We start from the raw sequence: 18,518 nt of genomic DNA, 5'->3' as shown, positions 1-18,518 counted from the left end.
ACAGAGAGAGGCAGAGACACAGGAGGAGGGAGAAGCAGGCTCCATGCCGGGAGCCCGACGCGGGACTCGATCCTGGGACTCCAGAATCGCGCCCGGGCCAAAGCCAGGCGCCAAACTGCTGAGCCCCCCAGGGATTCCCCATCCCTGTTTTCTTATCTATAATAATATTAATTCTTGGAGAGCCCAGGTGGCTCAGTGGTTTAGCGCTGCTTTTGGCCCAGGGCGTGATCCTGGAGACCTGGGATCAAGTCCCACATCGGGTTCCCTGCATGGAGCCTGCTTCTTCCTCTGCCTCTCTCTCTCTCTCTCTCTCTCTCTCTCTGTGTGTGTCTCTCATGAATAAATAAATAAAATCTTAAAAAAATAATATTCATTCTTTCAAAAATACTTATTGAATGCTTCCCCCCCCCCCACCCGCACTGGCACTTTTCTAGGTACTATAGAGTGGAGAACAAGTGAGAGAAATTCCTGACCCCCATAGTGGGAAGACAATAATTAAGCTCATGTAAACATATTATATAATGTATAGAAGACCCAGGAGCTCTGAAGAAAAATAAAGCAATGTAAGTGGATGGAGCATCCCAGGGCTGGGGTGAGAGCTGTACTCCCAGGTACACTTCTCTAAGGAGGTAACATTTGCACAGAGCCCTGTAAGCCAACCAGAAGGAGCTGAAGGAAGGGTGTTCCAGAAGAAGAAAACAGCCACTCTGAAGGCCCTGTGATGGAAACAAACTTGACTAGTGAGACAAGAGGAGGTGAGGGGGGCTGAAAGAGTGGTAGGAAATGAAGCCAGCTATGCAAAGCTAGGCTGTGTCCAGTTTGGGTGGGCCTTTGGTTGCCATGGTAAAGAGTAGATTTTTTCACCTTTTTTTCCTTTGAGCATGATAGAAAACTATTGGAGGGTTTCAAGCAGGAGATTGAAGTAATCCAATTTACTTTTCAAGATCACTCTGGGGGCACCTGGGTAGTTCTATTGGTTAAGCATCTAATTCCTGATTTCAGCTCAGGTCATGATCCTGGGATCCAGCCCCATGTCAGGCTCTGGTGCTCAGCAGGGAGCCTGCTTAAGATTCTCTCTTCCTCTGTCCCTCTCCTTACTTGCCGTCTCTCTCTTATAAATAAATAAATAAATAAATAAATAAATAAATAAATAAATAAATAAAATTTTTTTTTTTTAAAAAAGATCACTCTGGCAGTTGGCAGTTGACTGAAGTCAACTCTAACAGTGCAAGTGGCCAGTGGGGAGCCTAGTGCAGGCAAACATAGATGATGGCAGCTGGGAGTGCTGGAAGCAAGAATAGATTGGATTTGGGATATTCTGATGTTGAAGCCAAGAAGACTTGTTGATAGATTGAATGTAGGGTGAGAGAGAAGTCAAGCATGACTTGGAGATTCCAGGCCTGAGCAAATGGCTGAATGGGGAGCCAGTTACAGAAATGGAGTAGCAGGAATTAGAGTTCCATTTCGAATATTTAAGGACTTTACAGAAAAAATCACAACTTTGGGGGAATAGAAATATGGAGTTTTTGGGTCACCTTGGTAGCTCAGTCAATTAAACATCTGGCTCTTGGTTTCAGCTTAAGTCATGATCTTATAGGTCATGGGAGGGAACCCTGCATCAGGCTCTGTGCTCTGTGGGGAGTCTGCTTGAGATTCTCTCCCTACCACCCCTCTCCTCCCCATCCTCCCCACATGCACATACTTTCTCTCTCTCAAATAAACAAATCTTTTTAAAAAATATATGAAGTTTTCTTTTTATTTTTTTCCCCAGTAACTGCCCTACCATATCACAGTGGATCTTCCTTCCATCTGGGAGGCAGTCCTTTAAATAACTTTTTGGACAAATTCCATAACTTCCTGGTCACTCTGTTTTTAGATGGTCTCATTTCACTGTTTGGATTCATCCTGTTTAGTTTTAAATCTTTAGTCCTCAATCTCATCCTAAATGTAAACCTCATCACTGCCCCCCCTCCCCCACCTTCTCTAGCACCAGCCACAACTGTCGATGATTAGGGGTCTCTGAACTTGGAAGGTAGACAAATTGCCTCTCTAGTCTCATTAACCTCTAACTGAGATTTAGCTTCACTTTTAATTATGAACGTGTACAACAAACCTTAGGGGTATCCACAGTACCTGTGTCTTCATCACTAAGAGCAATCAGATTTTTTTCACATCCCAATCTAGTTGTTGCAATGATCCTGAAATACCATCTACTCTTGTCACTTCTTCCAAATTACAGTAGTTGATTGACCTGCCATTAGCTGTTCTTATTTCCTGCATACTCTAGGAGCACGTATATTATTATGTCACCAATTTTTTTTAATATTTTGAAAAACTGTATTTTTTAAAAATAATTTATTTATTTATTCATGAGAGACACAGAGAGAGAGGCAGAGACACAGGCAGAGGGAGAAGCAGGCTTCCAGCAGTAAGCCCAATCTGGGACTCTATCCTGGGACTCTAGGATCATGCCCTGAGCCAAGGCAGACACTCAACCACTAAGCCACCCAGGCGTCCCTTGATAAACTGTATTGCAATATAACTGGTTTGCTTTGAAATCTTATATATTTACTTTTGTATTTTATAAAATATTATTTAGAGAAGAAATCCAAACAGCAAGTGTAAAAAGGGATCTATGACACAAAACAAGTTAAGATTTCCTGCAAGAGGTTTTGGAAGTGGTGAAGGGGGAGGTGGTTTGCTCTTCTCACATACCCACCCTTGCCTAGGCTCCCCTTCTGGAGTGGGAGGAGGAAGATTGGAAGGAGGCAGGTCTCCCTCATGAAGGTTTTCCTTGAGTCACATTAGAAAGAACATGTAATCCATTACAAAGAGACTAAATAGCACAGTACCCTGGGTATGTTTATCAAAATGCATAAAGTATCACAATCCTGAGTTTCAAGATGGTTATACCTGCAGGGTGGGTACCTGGCCTTCTCACATGGTCAGGTGAGCTCTGTTGACTAGACCCATATGCCACTTTCGATGATGGGGCTGGTAAAATGGGAGTCCATTCTGTGTTTCACTTAGGAGAGTGATTCAGCTTGATGCTGGGGTAATAACTGAGTGTCTGTCCCCCAGGGTGGAGTTTAGTGAGGGAGTGAAAGCCATATCACATCCTAGTAGTCATGGTTTCTAAACACACTTTAAGGCTGCTCGTGAGTAATGTAGCTGGCTCTCTACTGGTTTTCAGAGCTGTTCCTCACATCACAGAAAAGAATCCTGTGAGATTCTTTGGCCAGTCCTAATGGCTGGTCACCATATATCTGGATGTTCCATTCCAGATAACCTCTACAGTATTTCTTCCAAATATTTGAAGTTTATTACTCAAGACTGATGCCTCTAACACAGAATATTTGGGAAACCAGTTAAAGCTGAGGGCAGGGACTGGATAATCTCTTTTGCTGTATGCGAAGCGCAGATGTTATCAAATATTAGGCCCTTGAAAGGCTTTATAAATGATGGTTGATTTAGAGCCTGTGTCATTTTGTAAATGGCTTTGCATCAGGGTTGTGCTCTCATGTTCCAAGAAAACAACTTAATCTCTTACCTAATGAAAAGTGGATAGAATTTGGATTCCAAGATTCAATTTTCAATACAAAGCAAGCTTTTCTCCTTTCTGCTTTATTCTGTTTAAATGCCACTTTGGGATGGTCCCTCTTGGTTTTGGAACTGGATGCAGATATTAAAAAAGACTAACTTCTCAGATTCCCTTGTGTATTTTGAAAGCTTGCTGTATCTTCTTTAGGTCTTACAAATCTCTTACCTAGCATTCAATAAAGGGGAAACAATTGTGTGCATTCATGCATACACACAGAATCAGGAAAAGAAATTCTCAGAATTATAGCATTGATTCTTACAATTCAAATATATTTGATTTACATTTAAGAAAAAAAGGAAAAGGGGGGGCACCTGGGTGGTGCAGTCGGTTGAGGGTCAGACTCTTGACTTCTGCTCAGGTCACAATCTCAGGGTTGTGAAATCATGCCCCCCATTTGGGCTCTGTACTCAGTGAGGAATCTGCTGGATATTCTCTCTCTCTCCCTCTGCCCCTCCTGCTCATGCTCTCTCTCTCTAAAAAATAAATAAGTCTTAAAAAGGAAAAATGAAAAGGACATGACAAATGAGCATCACGTAAGACACGTCTTGGAAACATACTCAGCGGTACCGTTTTGCCCCTTGAAACACGCAAACCTGCCTGCTCTGAGGCTGTCTGATTTAAGCCCTTGACAAGGGTGCCACTGCTGCCTTCTCCTGTGATTGACATGTCACCTCGTCCCCCTCCCTAGTTCCCCAATGATCGTCCCCCTCCCTAGTTCCCCAATGATAAGTGGTTGCCTCTTCTCCATCTCTATTTTTATTTGACCTGAAGCTAGTTGCACTGATTCCAAAAGAAAGAAAAGGACCTGACATGGCTTCTGTCCCTTCAAGCTGACCTGCTGAAATGATTGATAATTCCCAGGGACTACTCTCAGAAGATTAAGTCTTTTTCATTTGGCCTGATTTACACTGGCTCTCTTATACTTATTCTTGGTTTGGGAACTAGACAGCACCCCATTATTTAGCCATGAAAGCAGGGATGTCACTAAAGGTGGCCTCATATTACTGCTTACAGGCCTATTAGAAATCTCATTTTGCTTTTTGGAGATTCATTGTGATGCAAAGCGGTTCGGGGTTTCATTACTGGGTGAAAGCCCTTTGTTGGGCTGGCCCAGCCAGTTGTCCCAAGATTTGCAGTTCTCCTTTCCTCCTGCTATTCCAAAACAGGAATACTGTTACTTTGAGGATTTCATGACATCCGTAGGAAAAATATATATACTTAAGGCAGGAAAATTGCAGCTGAACAGAAAGGCACCATCAAATCTTCCCTCAGATACAAGTGACAAACTCCACTTTGTTCTGCTGTCCTGACATCAGATTTCCCTGTGGAACGTCAGACAAATGAATACCTGCCACATTATTACTTACTGTAAGAATTAATGAAGAGGGCATTTTCTATGATTACGGCTCTCCCCCCACCCTTCTAGTTTTTTCTTGTAAGCAAATAACTGTGTTTTCTTCTATTAAACACGCACAGCTGCGAGACCGTGAATTCCACATCAGTGACCTTGCAAACTGCCTTGTCTTCTCCTTAGGCCACTCCCTGTGCTTCCTGGACCAAAAGATTCTCAGCAGAATGTGGTCAGTGACCTTGAATGAGTCATTTCATGGTGATAGAAACTGCCTCAGTTTCTTCATTCTAACAGAAGGATAACCAGAGCTCATTACTGATACTATGAGGATTTAATGAAATACTGTATGGAGGGCACCTGGGTGGCTCAGGGGTTGAGTGTCTGCCTTCAGCCCAGGTCCTGATCCAGGACTTCTGGGATTGAGTCCCACATCGGGCTCCCCGCAGGGACCCTGCTTCTCTCTCTGCCTATGTCTCTGCTTCTCTCTCTGTGTCTCTCATGAATAAATAAATAAATAAACAAAATCTTTAAAAAAGAAAAAAAAAAAAAAAGAAATACTGTATGGAAAGTGCTTAGGATGGGGATCCCTGGGTGGCTCAGTGGTTTAGCGCCTGCCTTTGGCCCAGGTCGTGATTCTGGAGTCCTGGGATGGAGTCCGGCATCGGACTCCCTGCATGGAGCCAGCTTTTCCCTCTCCCTCTGCCTGTGTCTCTGCTTTTCTCTCTCTCTCTGTCTCTCATAAATAAATAAATCTTTAAAAAAAAAAAAAAAAGGTGCTTAGGAAGCTATGTCAGGCAGAGAGGCTCATTCTACAAACACCAAGTACCCACTAGAAATGGTGTCACTACCCCTAAGGTCCTCTCTGGCTTTGATTTCTTTGATTCTGGAATAATTCCTAAGTGTGGAGACTGGGATCCCTGGGTGGCTCAGCGGTTGAGTGTCTGCCTTTGGCCCAGGGCATGATCCTGGAGTCCTGGGATCGAGTGCCATATCGGGCTCCCTACATGGAGACTGCTTCTCCCTCTGCCTATGTCTCTACCCCCCTCCATCTCTGTGTCTCTCATGAATAAATAAATAAAATCTTTAAAAAAAAAAAAGTGTGGAGACTACCAAGAGGAGCAAACACAGGCCTGGTCTCTGCCCTCATTGAGGTTTCAGTCCAGTTGAGGATCGGGGCATTTGTTAGATAACCACACAGATTTATATCTCCAAATTGGGCCAAGGACTAGGAAGGAAACTTACACAGAGCTCCACTGGGTCCTAACTTAATCAAAGAACACCTTTCCATAATTGGAAGAAAGAGTAAGAGTGAGCCTGGAGGAAGAAGGGTCAGCTCCCTCCTCTAGAACCTTAAGGTTTGGAGTAAGTTAGGAAAAGGTGCCCCTACTGTGGGGCAGATGCGCCCCATACCCTGAGAGTGGCTTAGCGTCAAGAGCATGGACTGGGTTTCCTACTGGCCTACCTGGGGGGTGTCTTTTAGCAGCAACCTGCACAGCTATACACAGGACCCCCAGCTGGGGGGGCTAAAGATATTGGAGGCAGAGGAAATCCCTTCTGCAAAGGCCCTGAGGTGGAAGGGCACTTTTGAAGAGCTGGAAAGAGCCAGGATGACTGGAACACAAGGAGCAATGCTTACAGGAGGGGAGTCCAGAAGGCTCTTAGTAAATATCAGCTAGCATTAATGCAGGATAATGTTAGTCTCACAAATCCATTGCCAGCACACCAAGAGCTCTTTAGAAACACCAAAGTCTCTGTAGAAACCATTGACCTTTAACCAGTGAGGGAGAATTACTTCAGGGGTGTGATTCCTTGGTGTCACACAACTGAGATTCAAAGAATCAGGACAATGGATGAGTACAGGCATTTAATGTGGAAAGCAAGGAGCCGAAGGGCCTCCGGTGGCAGGCCTCCAGCAAAATATGAATGCTCCATTGCAGCTCAGAGACCCAGATATTAGGCAAGAAGAAGTGAAAACAGAAAGAGAACCAAACAAAAATTTTAAAAGGCCACCACATCATACAAATAAAAACCGAAGCAGAACATTAGTGAAAGATTTTGAACAATGCTGTCATTTTGAGGGTCTAAGTATCTCTCCAAAGAAGTAGAAGAATCTTCTTTACTTGGTCTCTTTGAAGGGACCTGCCCAGCCTGAGACCCAGAACCTGGCAACAACACCGCACTCCCTTGAAATGATCACAATAATACCAAGATTCTTCTGGGCTTCAATTTTTTGATTCTGGAATAACTCACAAGCACATTCATTCATTCAAACAAAAATGCCGTAACAAAGATAAGTTGTAAAAAAAAAGAAAAACAAAACAAAAACAAATATAAGTTGTTATTTTAAAAATCAGAATTTAGAGGGAAATAAAACCACACATCCTGGAGAATCATGTAATGTTGCCACTTAGCTTTGTAGTCTGAGCCAGGCTTGGAATCTGTGAGTGTTTAACCAGTGGAGGTCTGGTGTCAGCATAGCACTGAGATGGAAGCCTAGGCTTTGGGATCTGGTGGGTCTGGGCTCAGATCCCAGCTAGGGCACCTACAAGCTGTGTGATCTTGGGTAGGTTAGTCAACATCTTTGCACAATGGAAGTTACTATAAACTCAAATGATGGCTGTTGTTAGGGAGAATCTTGAGGCCAGGGCACTTAGGAACCCTTCACTTGCAAAGTCTGGGGACCTTCTGGGGACCTTCCCTGGGAGCAGTCTCCAAGTGACCCACATCCTTCCTGAGGTTTATTTCTTTGTACTATATCTAAAAAGGCTTAACTTGGCTTTTCAGAGGTAACTGTGCTTTAGATGAACATAAGGAACCAGAATTAAGTCATACTTATAAGATCTTTTCAGGAGTTAGTATCTCTATGAAACTTTTAGAGGGATAAAAAGAGAAAAAGAAAAGAGCATTTATTTAGCCATGATTATTTAAAAAAGGTATCTATGATCAAACATCCCATCACAATCTGAAAAATCCCATAAGAGCTAACAGTGTCAACTGACCTAGCACTTGAGATATTTTATTGCCTATTAAACTGTGGCAGCAGAATTTAACTTAAAAATATGCTTGAATTTAAGCCACATTAAATGGGAATGAGCACGCAATTTATCAGAGATAAATTCCAATATTTTTGCCTGCGGGAAAGAGATGAACTACTTAATTTCCCTTCAGTAGAAAGGTGGGAGAAGATCCCTTTATTATGTCTCAGTCATAGTGCAGTATTTAAAAGTCATTCCTACTTTGTCTCTTGTTTTATGTCTACATAGCCTTATGGGTGCCTCATCTTTAGGACTGACATGCAGCTTTAGCAGCCTGAGCCTTTCAAAGTGGAGCAGGCTAACAGTGATTTAAGACTATGCTGGTTAAAAAACAAAAGAAAATGAATCCATCTCCGATTTTAAAATAAAACATGCGAACTCAAGCCTAAACTTTTCTATCAAAAATGGCATTGTTGCTTTGTTGCTTTCTAAGAATGGAAATGGATGAGGCACTTAATCAGAGAGGCCATTATGTTGTCAAAGGGCTTTGCCGAGACTGAAGAATGGATTCTCATGGGCATATGACCATTTTATTGCTTTTCAGCCCACGGCCGCCGATCCCACTCTCCCTCCTGCTGACAGAAGAAGAGGCAGCGCTGAGCATTCAATCCTTCTGGAGAGCCTATCTGGTAAGAGTCATGTGCAATTATGGCATTTGGCCTGATGGGGAATTTTCATGATGTGGAGTGCCCATGGGAAAACTGTTAGATGAATTTGAAACAGGGTATTATAGCTAACGTCCAAACCTCAGAAATAGGATTGATATAAAATACATCTCAAAGAGTGATTCAAAATTTTTACCAAAACTTATTTTCCAATTATCATTAAAAGTACCCTCCAGCCTTATAATGTTGGGTTGACTGACCTTTATTACCTAAAAAATAATATTATATACATACAGAGAGCAATAGCTGTGTTTATTTTAGAAAAGAATAGAAAATTCAGATAACTCAGATGGAGCAAATAAAATTTTTTGAGTCACTGTTACCCCAAAATAATCATTGTTGGCATTTTGGTGGAAATTTTTCCAAACCTTAAAAATGTTAATGGATAGAGTGGGGGATGGGTGAAACAGGTGAAGAGGAGTAAGAGTACATTTATCTTGATGAGCCCCAAGTCATATATGGAACTGTGGAATGGCTATATTGGATACCTAAAACGTATATTAACACTTTATGTTAACTACACTGAAATTCAAATGAAAAAAGTAAATAAAAAATAAAGTTTAAAAAATTTAAAAGAGGGATCCCTGGGTGGCGCAGTGGTTTGGCGCCTGCCTTTGGCCCGGGGCACGATCCTGGAGACCCGGGATCGAGTCCCACGTCGGGCTCCCTGCGTGGAGCCTGCTTCTCCCTCTGCCTGTGTCTCTGCCTCTCTCTCTCTCTCTCGCTCTGTGTGACTATCATGAATAAATAAATAAAATCTTTAAAAAAAATTTAAAAGATGGAATAACATATAAACATATATCATATGCTAGAAGTAATCTTTTCTTTTGAAATCTGTCTTTTTTAGCCATTGGTTATTTCCAGTTTATAATTATTATAAAAAATGCCATAATAGATATCTCTGTGCAGCCATCTCTGCACATTTGTCTGGTTGATTATGTAGGATGAATTCTAGAAATGGAATTTCTAGGTCAAAATATGAGTTCATTTCTAAAGTTCCTGATCCATATTGTCATGTGGCCTTTCAGAAGGATGTACTTTGAAAAATTATTTTCCCCCTGTCCCTCTCCCTCTGCCACCCACTCGTGCCTGTGCTCTTGCTCACTCTATTTCAATAAAAAAAATCTTAAAAAAAAAGGGGTGCCTGGGTGACTCAGTCGGTTAAGCATCTGCCTTCCTTTCAGGTCATGATCCTGGGGTTTTGGGACCAAGTCCTGCATTGGGCTCCCTTCTTAGTGGGGAACCTGCTTCTCCTTCTCCCTCTGCTGCTTCCCCCTGCTGTGCTCAAATAAATAAATAAAAAATTTTTTTTTAATTCTTACCAAATACATATGAGAGTGGCATATGTATCTTGTGCTAAAAAGTATACATCCTCTTCAATTTTTTGGCAGAGTATGAAGCTCCTATTCTGGGTAGAAGCACATCTCCACCCAAGTCTGGGTGTTAAACATCAGTGGCATGAGTTCAGATTTGATTTCAGGGGTAGTAAATATCACCACAGGGAAAAGTCTCTGGATTTACATGGAGACCAAAGATGCATGTTGATGCACTTGTCAGAGTTACTACAAGAGAAGTAGGCTGAGGTGAACACACCAGCAAATGGTTCTCCATGAAGAAGTTAGATTTATTCTAAAAATATCATTAATAAGTCAACAATCAAAATATTTGTTAAATGACCATTAAATGGGACTGTCCTCTATTATAAGGAGCTTACTACTGTCTCAGGCAATATCGTTCAGTCATTCTACTCCTTTTGGACATGGCACATTCTTGAACACATGGGTTGAAGTCAGGTGTGGAGGTTAAATAATAGACTTGCACATTATAAGGAACAGTTTACTCCCAAAGAGTTAAAAACCATTTATAAAACCCTCTATTATACCCCACAATTAGATATGATTTTTGATGACCTAGGTTTTCAGCATTTCATACATATTTTATATATGTGGTCTTTTCCCTTCATAATTGAACATCAGCAGGTTAGCTTAAGTTCAGTGATGCCCAACTGAGGTGAAAGAATCTTGGCTTCCACATGCTTTCTGAGTTCCACCTTTGTTGTCAGTATATTTCATTTGTAAGACTTATACTTTGTGTCACTGGAATTAGCTGTTTTACTTTCCCATTTTCTGATCCTTTTAATGAAACAGTAAGAGCAAAATGCAATAAAATAGGATTTTAAGATTTCTTTAAAACAGCAAAGCCCTTCTTCAAACCAAATCATACTCAGAAGCCTGGAATATAACCAGTATGTTAACAGTAAAAGGGGGTCTTCTGTCCCTGATTCTTCCATGCAGTAAGACTTTCATACACAGGGGGCCTGTGTTACTGGCACAGCATGAAAAACATAGAGCTCTTTCTCTACTTTTCATGAGGCTACATCCTTGATAACTCCATTGTAAGTTAAAATATTGTCAGTTGAAAATGCATTTACTACACCACCCACTGGACATCATAGCTTAGCTTACCCTCTAAATGTGCTCAAAACATTTACATTAGTTGACAGGCAAAATCATCCCCTATAAAGTCTACTTTATAATAAAGTGTTGAATAGGTCATGTAACTTAATGAATACTGTATTGAAAGTGAAAAATGGAATAGTTGTATGGCTACAGAATGGTCATCAGTGTATTGGTTATTGATCCTAGTGATCAGATGGCTAACTGGGAGCTGCGGCTTGCTGCCACTGCCTAGGATCATGAAAGTATTGAACAGCATTTTTCTCACCCAGGAAATGATCAAAATTCAAAATTTGAAGTACAGTTTCTACTTAGGGCATATAGGTTTCAAACCTTCATATAAAGTATAATCATTGTAAGTTGGGGACTGTCTGTAGTTTGAAAGACAGCTGGATTCAGCTCTCATCACATCAACAAACACTGCCATAGGAAAAAATGTCAGAGTGGCTTAAAATTTAACTTGTTATAATACCGTCATAACACAATAGCTAGAAATGTTCCTTATGGTACAAAAGATGTGTAGGGATAAATGTATTCTGTGTGAGAGTTCAGGTTGTTCAAATCCAAAATCTCCTGGATTGTATACATATATAACCAAAGGGTACCAAGTGGGGTGGGGGGGAAGATCCTAAGTTGTTGCCAGGAGGAAAGATGTCTGATATGTAGGATGCCTCAGAAGCTTTCACAAAAAAGGAGGGACTTAATCTCAGCCTTACAATAAGAAAGATGGGACACTGGAATATCACCTGGGAACAAGATGGTATCTCAAGGAGAGGAAATAGCATTTAATAAACAATGGTATATAAAATACCATTGTACTGTGCATATAAAATATGTACTGTATAGGGCCACCTGGGTGGCTCAGTCAGTTAAGCAGCCAACTCTTGATTTCAGCTCAGGTCAATCTCAAGGTCCTGGGATTGAGCCCCAAGTCGGGCTCTGTGCTCAGCAGGGATTTTACTTCAGGATTCTCTCTCCCCAGAAAAATAAAAGGATTCTCTCTCCCTCTGCCCCTCCCCTAACTTGCTTGCTTGAGTGTTCTCTTTCTCAAATAAACAAATAAAGCTTAAAAAAAAAAACCATACTGTATATTTTCAACAGGTACACACACACATACACACAGGGCAGGAAAATACCTGAAAGGAAACAGAACAATGTGACAATAGTGGGTAACTCAGGGTAGCTGAGAAAGACTTAGGGAAACTGTTAGCCTTTTATACACCAAACAAAGTTGTACAAAGAGACTACAGTATGATTTTCATTAATTTCAAATTAATTTAAACCATGTTATGGATGCAGAAGGAATATTTGACAAAACCCAACAGGCTTTCATGATAAAAAAAAAAAAAACCACTCAACAAACTATGAATAGAAAAGAACTTCTTCAACCTGATAAAGAGTGGTTATAAAATTCCACTACTAACATCATATTTAGAGTGAAAGACTTGATGATTTCCCCCTAAGATTGGGAACAAAATGAAGATAGTTTCTTTACTTCAGTTCAACACAGCACTGGTGGTTTTAGCCAAGAAAGTTAGGCAAGAAAAGGAATAAAGGGCATTCCAATCATAAAAGAGGAAGTAAAATTATCTCTATTTTCTATATAGATGTGATCTTCTATACAGAAATTTCTAGGTAATTCACTAAAAAAATAAAAAATTAGAACTAATAAAAAAGTCCAGCAAGGTTTCAGGATACCAAATTAATATACAAAAAAATTAATCATGTTTATATGTACTTAGCAATGAACAATCTGAAAATGAAATTAGTAAAATAATCCCATTTGTAATAGTATCAAAAATAATAAAATACTTAGGAACAAACTTCACAAAAGCAGTACAAGATTTCTATGCTGAAAACTACAAAACATCACTGAAAGAAATTTAAAAAGACCCAAACAAATAGATGGACAGCCTGTGTCCATTGATTGGAAGACTCAATGTTGTAAAGATGACAGTACAAATTGATCTGCAGATTCAATGCAATCTCTACCAAAATCCCAACTGACTTTTTAAAAAAGAAATTGACAAAGCAGATCCTAAAATCCATATGAAAATGTAAGAGACCCTAAATAGGCTTGAAAAAGAACAAAATTGGAGGACTCACACTTCTCTATTGCAAAAACTTAATATGAAGCTATAGTAATCAAGCACTAGTGGCATAAGAGCAGACATAGATCAATGGAATAGAATTGAGAGTCCAGAAATAAACCCTTACATTTATGGTCAATTGATTTTTAACAAGAGTGCCAAGACCATTTGATGGAGAAAGAATAGTCTTTTCAACATATAGTGGCTGGAACACCTGAATATCCACATGCAAAAGAATAAAGGTAGACCCCTACCTCATACAATATACAAAAATTAATCTGAAATTCATTAAGACCTAAATGAAAATGATAAAACTATAAAAGTCTGAAAAGAAGACATAGGTGTAAATTTTCATTACTGTATTAACAGTTTACATAACAAAAAGCACAAGCAACAAGAGAAGAAAAATACATTGGACTTCATAAAAATAAAAGACTTTTGGCTTTTCGGGTGCCTAGGTGGCTTAGTCAGGTAAGTGTCTGACTCTTGATTTTGGCTCAGGCCATGATCTCAGGGCTGTCAGATCAAGGCCCACATTGGGCTCAGCAAGGAGTCTGCTTGAGATTCTCTCCTTCTCCCTTTGCCCCTCCCCCCTCTCTAAAATAAAAACAAATACATCTTTAAAAAAGCTTTTGGGACTCCTGGATGGCTCAAGTTAAGAGTCTACCTTCAGCTCAGGTCATGATCTCTGGATCCTGAGATCAAACCCCAGGTCTGGCTCCCTGCTCAGCAGAGAGTCTGCTTCTCCCTCTCCCTCTGCTCCCCCTACCCCATTTGTGCTCATGTGCACTCTCTTTATCAAATAAATAAATACACTCTTAAACAAAAACAAACAACCCCCCCCCAAACTTTTGACTCTTAAGAATACCATCAAGTAAGCAAAAAGTCCACAGAATGGAAGAAAATATTTGCAAATCATGTATCAGATGAGGGTCTAATATCCCGAATATATAAAGAATCCTCACAGCCCGACAAATAACCCAATTACAAAACTGGCAAAGGATTCAAATAGACACTTCTTCAAAGAATATATGCAAATGGCCAATAAGCACGTGAAAAGATGTAGGAACTGCCAAGCAAAATCACAGTGAGATCCCACTTCACACCTACCAGCATAGCTAGGATCCAAGAGGCAAAAACAATTTTGGTGAGACTATAGAGATCTTGGAAAGGCTCACACACTGCTGGTGAGAATGGAAAATGATGTGGTCACTTTGGAAATCAGTTTGGAAGTTCCTCCAAAATCTAAACATTGAGTCACCGCTCCATGACTCAGTAATCTTACTCCTAGGTATATATTTCAGATAATTGAAAGCATGTGTCCATGCAAACACTTGTACATGAATGTTCATAGAAGCATTATTCACAATATCCAAAATGTGGGAAGCAATTGAAATGTCCACCAACCAATGAATGGGTACATAAAATGTGGTACGTCCATGTGATGGAATGTTATTCAGCCATAAACAGGACTGAAGTAGTGATACACACTATAAAGTGGACGAATCTTGAAAACATTATGCTAAGTAAAAGGAGCAAGACATAAAAAGGCCATATGATCCATTTAAATAAAATGTCCAGAATAGGTGAATTCCTAGGGATGCCTGGGTGGCTCAGTGGTTGAGCGTCTCCCTTTGACTCAAGTCGTGATCCCGGGGTCCTTGGGATCAGGTCCTGCAGGGAGCCTGCTTCTCCCTGACTGTCTCTGCCTCTCTCTGTGTGTCTCTCAGGAATAAATAAATAAAATCCTTAAAAAATAAAAAAAAATAAAAGGGTAAATTTTATGAATGAATAATTATGGGAAAAAATACAAAACAAGCCATTTTATACCTTTTAACCATGTGTTCTTCTGACACTAGTTCTTGATTTCTGGTCTGAGTTTGTGAGTAACAACAAAAATGCCCTAAGACCAGAAAAAGGGATTTTCAAGAGTTTGAGAAGTGGTCTGTCACAGCCAGCACTCACACAAACTCTCTCTCCTTACACACTCCTACATAGTTTAATTACACTTACCATGAAGGTTTTGCGATTAATGAAAACCTTTACTTGTACTTTCTTAAACACTGTGAGGGAAAAATATAGTCCCCACACAATTGTTTTGTATGGTAAAATATACATACCATAAAGTTTACCATTTTAACCATGTTTTGGTCGTATTGTTCAGTGACATTAAGCACATTCACTTTGTCGTGCAGCCATCACCCTCATCCATTTCTAGAACTTTCTTTCATCTTTCTAAACTGAAACTCTACCCTAAACAATAACTCCTTCCTATGTCATCCTTCCCCCAGCCCTGTCTTTATGGTTTGACTACCTAGATACCTCCTATAAGTGGAACTGAACAGTATTTGTCCTTTCGTGACTGGCTATCATCTGCATTGTAACATGTGTCAGAACTTCCTTCCTCTTTAAAACTGAGTAATATTCTTTTTTTTTTTTTTTAACTGAGTAATATTCTTGATGGGAACTTTTAAAATCCAGAAATCTGACATCCTCACTTGTTGTCATAAAACTAGCTGGACATTTCATAAAAATATATTTTAACCGACCACATTAAAAGAAATGTCACGTGGTGTGAAGAGCTACATGTAGTGAACCATTCTTGATAGTTGTGACTTTATAATTAACCTTATAAATAGGTTCCTGGTAGTTATTACCAGATATTAAACAGATCTGTAAGAGTACACATGCTCTTGTTCCTTCTTCCAAAATTACTAGATTAATGGTTAGAAAAGCCAGATTGTTTCAACATGCAAAGCTGAATGTTTTTTTTTTTTTTTTTTTAAAAAAAAAAAAGCCGCTTGGATACTGTGAAGGACCTGGTTCTCTGAACACTCTCCTTAAGTGTGATTGGTGATAAGCTGCATTACCACATCAATAGTGCTCTTCTTCTGAAATACTGGGTGTTGTAGGTAACAGCAAATAGAGAAAACTCTGCTCTCCTGTGAAGTTCAAATGAGGTTCTCATGGGGCATACGGATTGAAATTTCTTTAATGATTTAGGAGGCACAGACCAGATAAATCCACAGAATATTGATTCTGTCTAAGTAATCTTCGGGTGTTTTATACCTTCTGCCCATTTGTTTTATTTTATTCTGTCTAACTCAGCCTAGGCTCCAGCGTGGCACACAATCATTCCTCCTGCCAGGATCAACACCCCCTCTAGGCACTGTGACAACTGACAATCACAAAGGCCATCAATCATTACTGTTTTTGTTCATTTGATGAACAATACAGTGCAAGTTTGCTCCAGCAGCCTCTTTGTGGCTTAGCAAAAAAAAAAAAAAAAAGATTGGAGATCTCAATTTCCACCTGCAGAGAACAATGAGAATCTGTGCATTTATACCTTTGTCTATTGTGCAATGAGCTGGGGCGCCCTAGAGGGGAAACAACAAACAACAAACAACAAAGAGTACAGGTTTAGAGTTGGACAGTCCCCCTCCCCCTGGCTGTAGAGGTGGGTGTGTGCCGGCTTGGACACTAGAATATTGCATCCCTCTGGCTTCAGTGTTTAGTTCATGATGGGCAAGGCCAGTCACACCTAGTAAAACCATTCGGGGAGTCTCATGGGAGTTGTTGAGACAGAGCAGCTTGGGGGTGGCTGGGAGGCTAGGCTGTTTGCAAACATCTTTCCACTGGGTGAAGAACCTGATGGAAAAGTGACTGCAGAGGTGAGAGAGCTGGGAAGCTCAGATGGGGGCTGAGCCTTGAAAGGCCTGGAGCACCTGGATTTAGCTTTGCCAATGAGTCGTTTCCAGATGGGTTTCTATCACAATCTAGAGTCCTGACGATGATCATTTTCAAGACAAAAAGTTCTAGACTCTTGATTACTTGCACATGAAGGAGGATATTGACACAAAATAAAAATCTAGATCCATTTGTGCAGAGAAACCATTCCACTTTGTCCTATTCGGGCTTGCCCATAGCTGGAGAGGGAAAGCCTACCCCAAGGAGCAAATTTTTCTAAAATGTATCTATTGTTTTTATTGTTCAAGTAATACATTTCCATTGCGGGGAGAGGGGAGGATAATACATATAAGTTTTTAAAATTTTTAAAATGTATTCATCCTTTAAATGGTGCAGCGGTTTGGCGCCTGCCTTTGGCCCAGGGCGCGATCCTGGAGACCTGGGATCGAATCCCATGTCGGGCTCCTGGTGCATGGAGCCTGCTTCTCCCTCTGCCTATGTCTCTGCCTCTCTCTCTGTGTGACTATCATAAATAAATAAAAATTAAAAAAAAAATTTTTTTCCTATTCATATAGGAATTTTTTAAAACAAAATTGTGATGATAAACACTGTTTTGTGCCTGCTTTTTCCCCTTGGTGATATATTAGGTATCTCCTTCTTTGTCAGTACACAAAGATCTGTCTCACAAATTGTAATGGCTCTATGATATGTAATTTATTTAACCATAGTTGGACATTCTAGTTTTCTCTCTATATGAAACATATCATGAAAAACATCCTTGTTCATATATCTTTGCACACTTATCTGATTTTCTTTATAAGGTTAATTGCTAGAAGTGAAATTGATGGCTTAAAAAGTAAGCACCTTTTTTCAGAGTTTTGTCAATTATTGCTATATTACCCTCTAGACAGGCTGGAGACTAACCTCTAGACCTATTTACATGCATCAGCAATACATACAAGTGTGCTCTGGTATAGGTGTTGATGGAAGAGTGAAAAGAGAAAGAAGTAAGAGATTGGGACCATGAAGTATGTCTAAGGAAGTTGGAGTTGCATGAACACTGTGTAGGAGGGTATGAATAGGTAAAACCATGTGTCCAGTTGTGTGGGTTGTCGATTGCACAACTCTGTCTGGGGAGTACCATTTGCTGCCAATACAGCAGACCTCTGCGGCTTCAAGAAGTCTGGGAAGTGGTGACTGAGTGGCCACTTGTTTCATCTTTCTTTTAATCCCACTGGCCTAGGTATCTCCTGGCCTATTGTGATAGCTAGAGTCTGGATAAGTAGAAGCTCTACCAGAATCAGAGTTATAATCCAGAATCAGAGTTTCTTTCCTGAAAGCACACAGCAACTTTTAGATTAAGTAAAATGTAAAACAATTAATATTCAATAATGTAGTAATTATTAAAAAAAATACTGGGCATTTACTCAATGGAATATTGTCAACACTAAAAATAATAAGTAGAGCATAGTAACAAAATGGAGATTGCCATTGTATATTAAGTGAAGAAAGAATAAAATGTCTTATATGTAAATTATTTATAATTATGTTAAAATATGGGTATGTAGATAATGCACTAGAAACAAATGTATAAAATAATAATATAGCTGTTCAGAGGTAAGATAAGGGATGA

At 40.0% G+C, this 18,518-nt stretch overlaps 1 protein-coding gene and 1 long non-coding RNA gene across 6 annotated transcripts in view; one reads left to right on the top strand and one right to left on the bottom strand.

Moving 5' to 3' along the window:
* IQCK (IQ motif containing K) overlaps window positions 1-18,518 on the top strand; it is a 130,345-nt gene that overhangs the window by 51,260 nt on the left and 60,567 nt on the right. For all 5 annotated transcript variants that reach the window (XR_005360869.1, XR_005360868.1, XR_005360870.1 and 2 more), the window contains exon 7: window positions 8,532-8,616. Coding sequence is in view for 2 of the 5 variants with exons in the window: in XM_038540211.1 (XP_038396139.1) it covers window positions 8,532-8,616 (85 nt within the window). In the remaining 3 variants the exon portion in view is untranslated. The remainder of the gene's footprint in view (window positions 1-8,531; window positions 8,617-18,518) is intronic.
* The window catches only part of LOC119872190, a 59,447-nt gene that overhangs the window by 2,993 nt on the left and 37,936 nt on the right, over window positions 1-18,518 (bottom strand). The gene's annotated exons all lie outside the window — the stretch shown is intronic.

The sequence above is a fragment of the Canis lupus genome, chromosome 6 (genome assembly GCF_011100685.1).
Source record: "Canis lupus familiaris isolate Mischka breed German Shepherd chromosome 6, alternate assembly UU_Cfam_GSD_1.0, whole genome shotgun sequence".
NCBI classification, from domain to species: Eukaryota; Metazoa; Chordata; class Mammalia; order Carnivora; family Canidae; genus Canis; species Canis lupus.
Note: the sequence above shows the minus strand (reverse complement) of the source record. Positions and strands in the feature narration are given on the sequence as shown.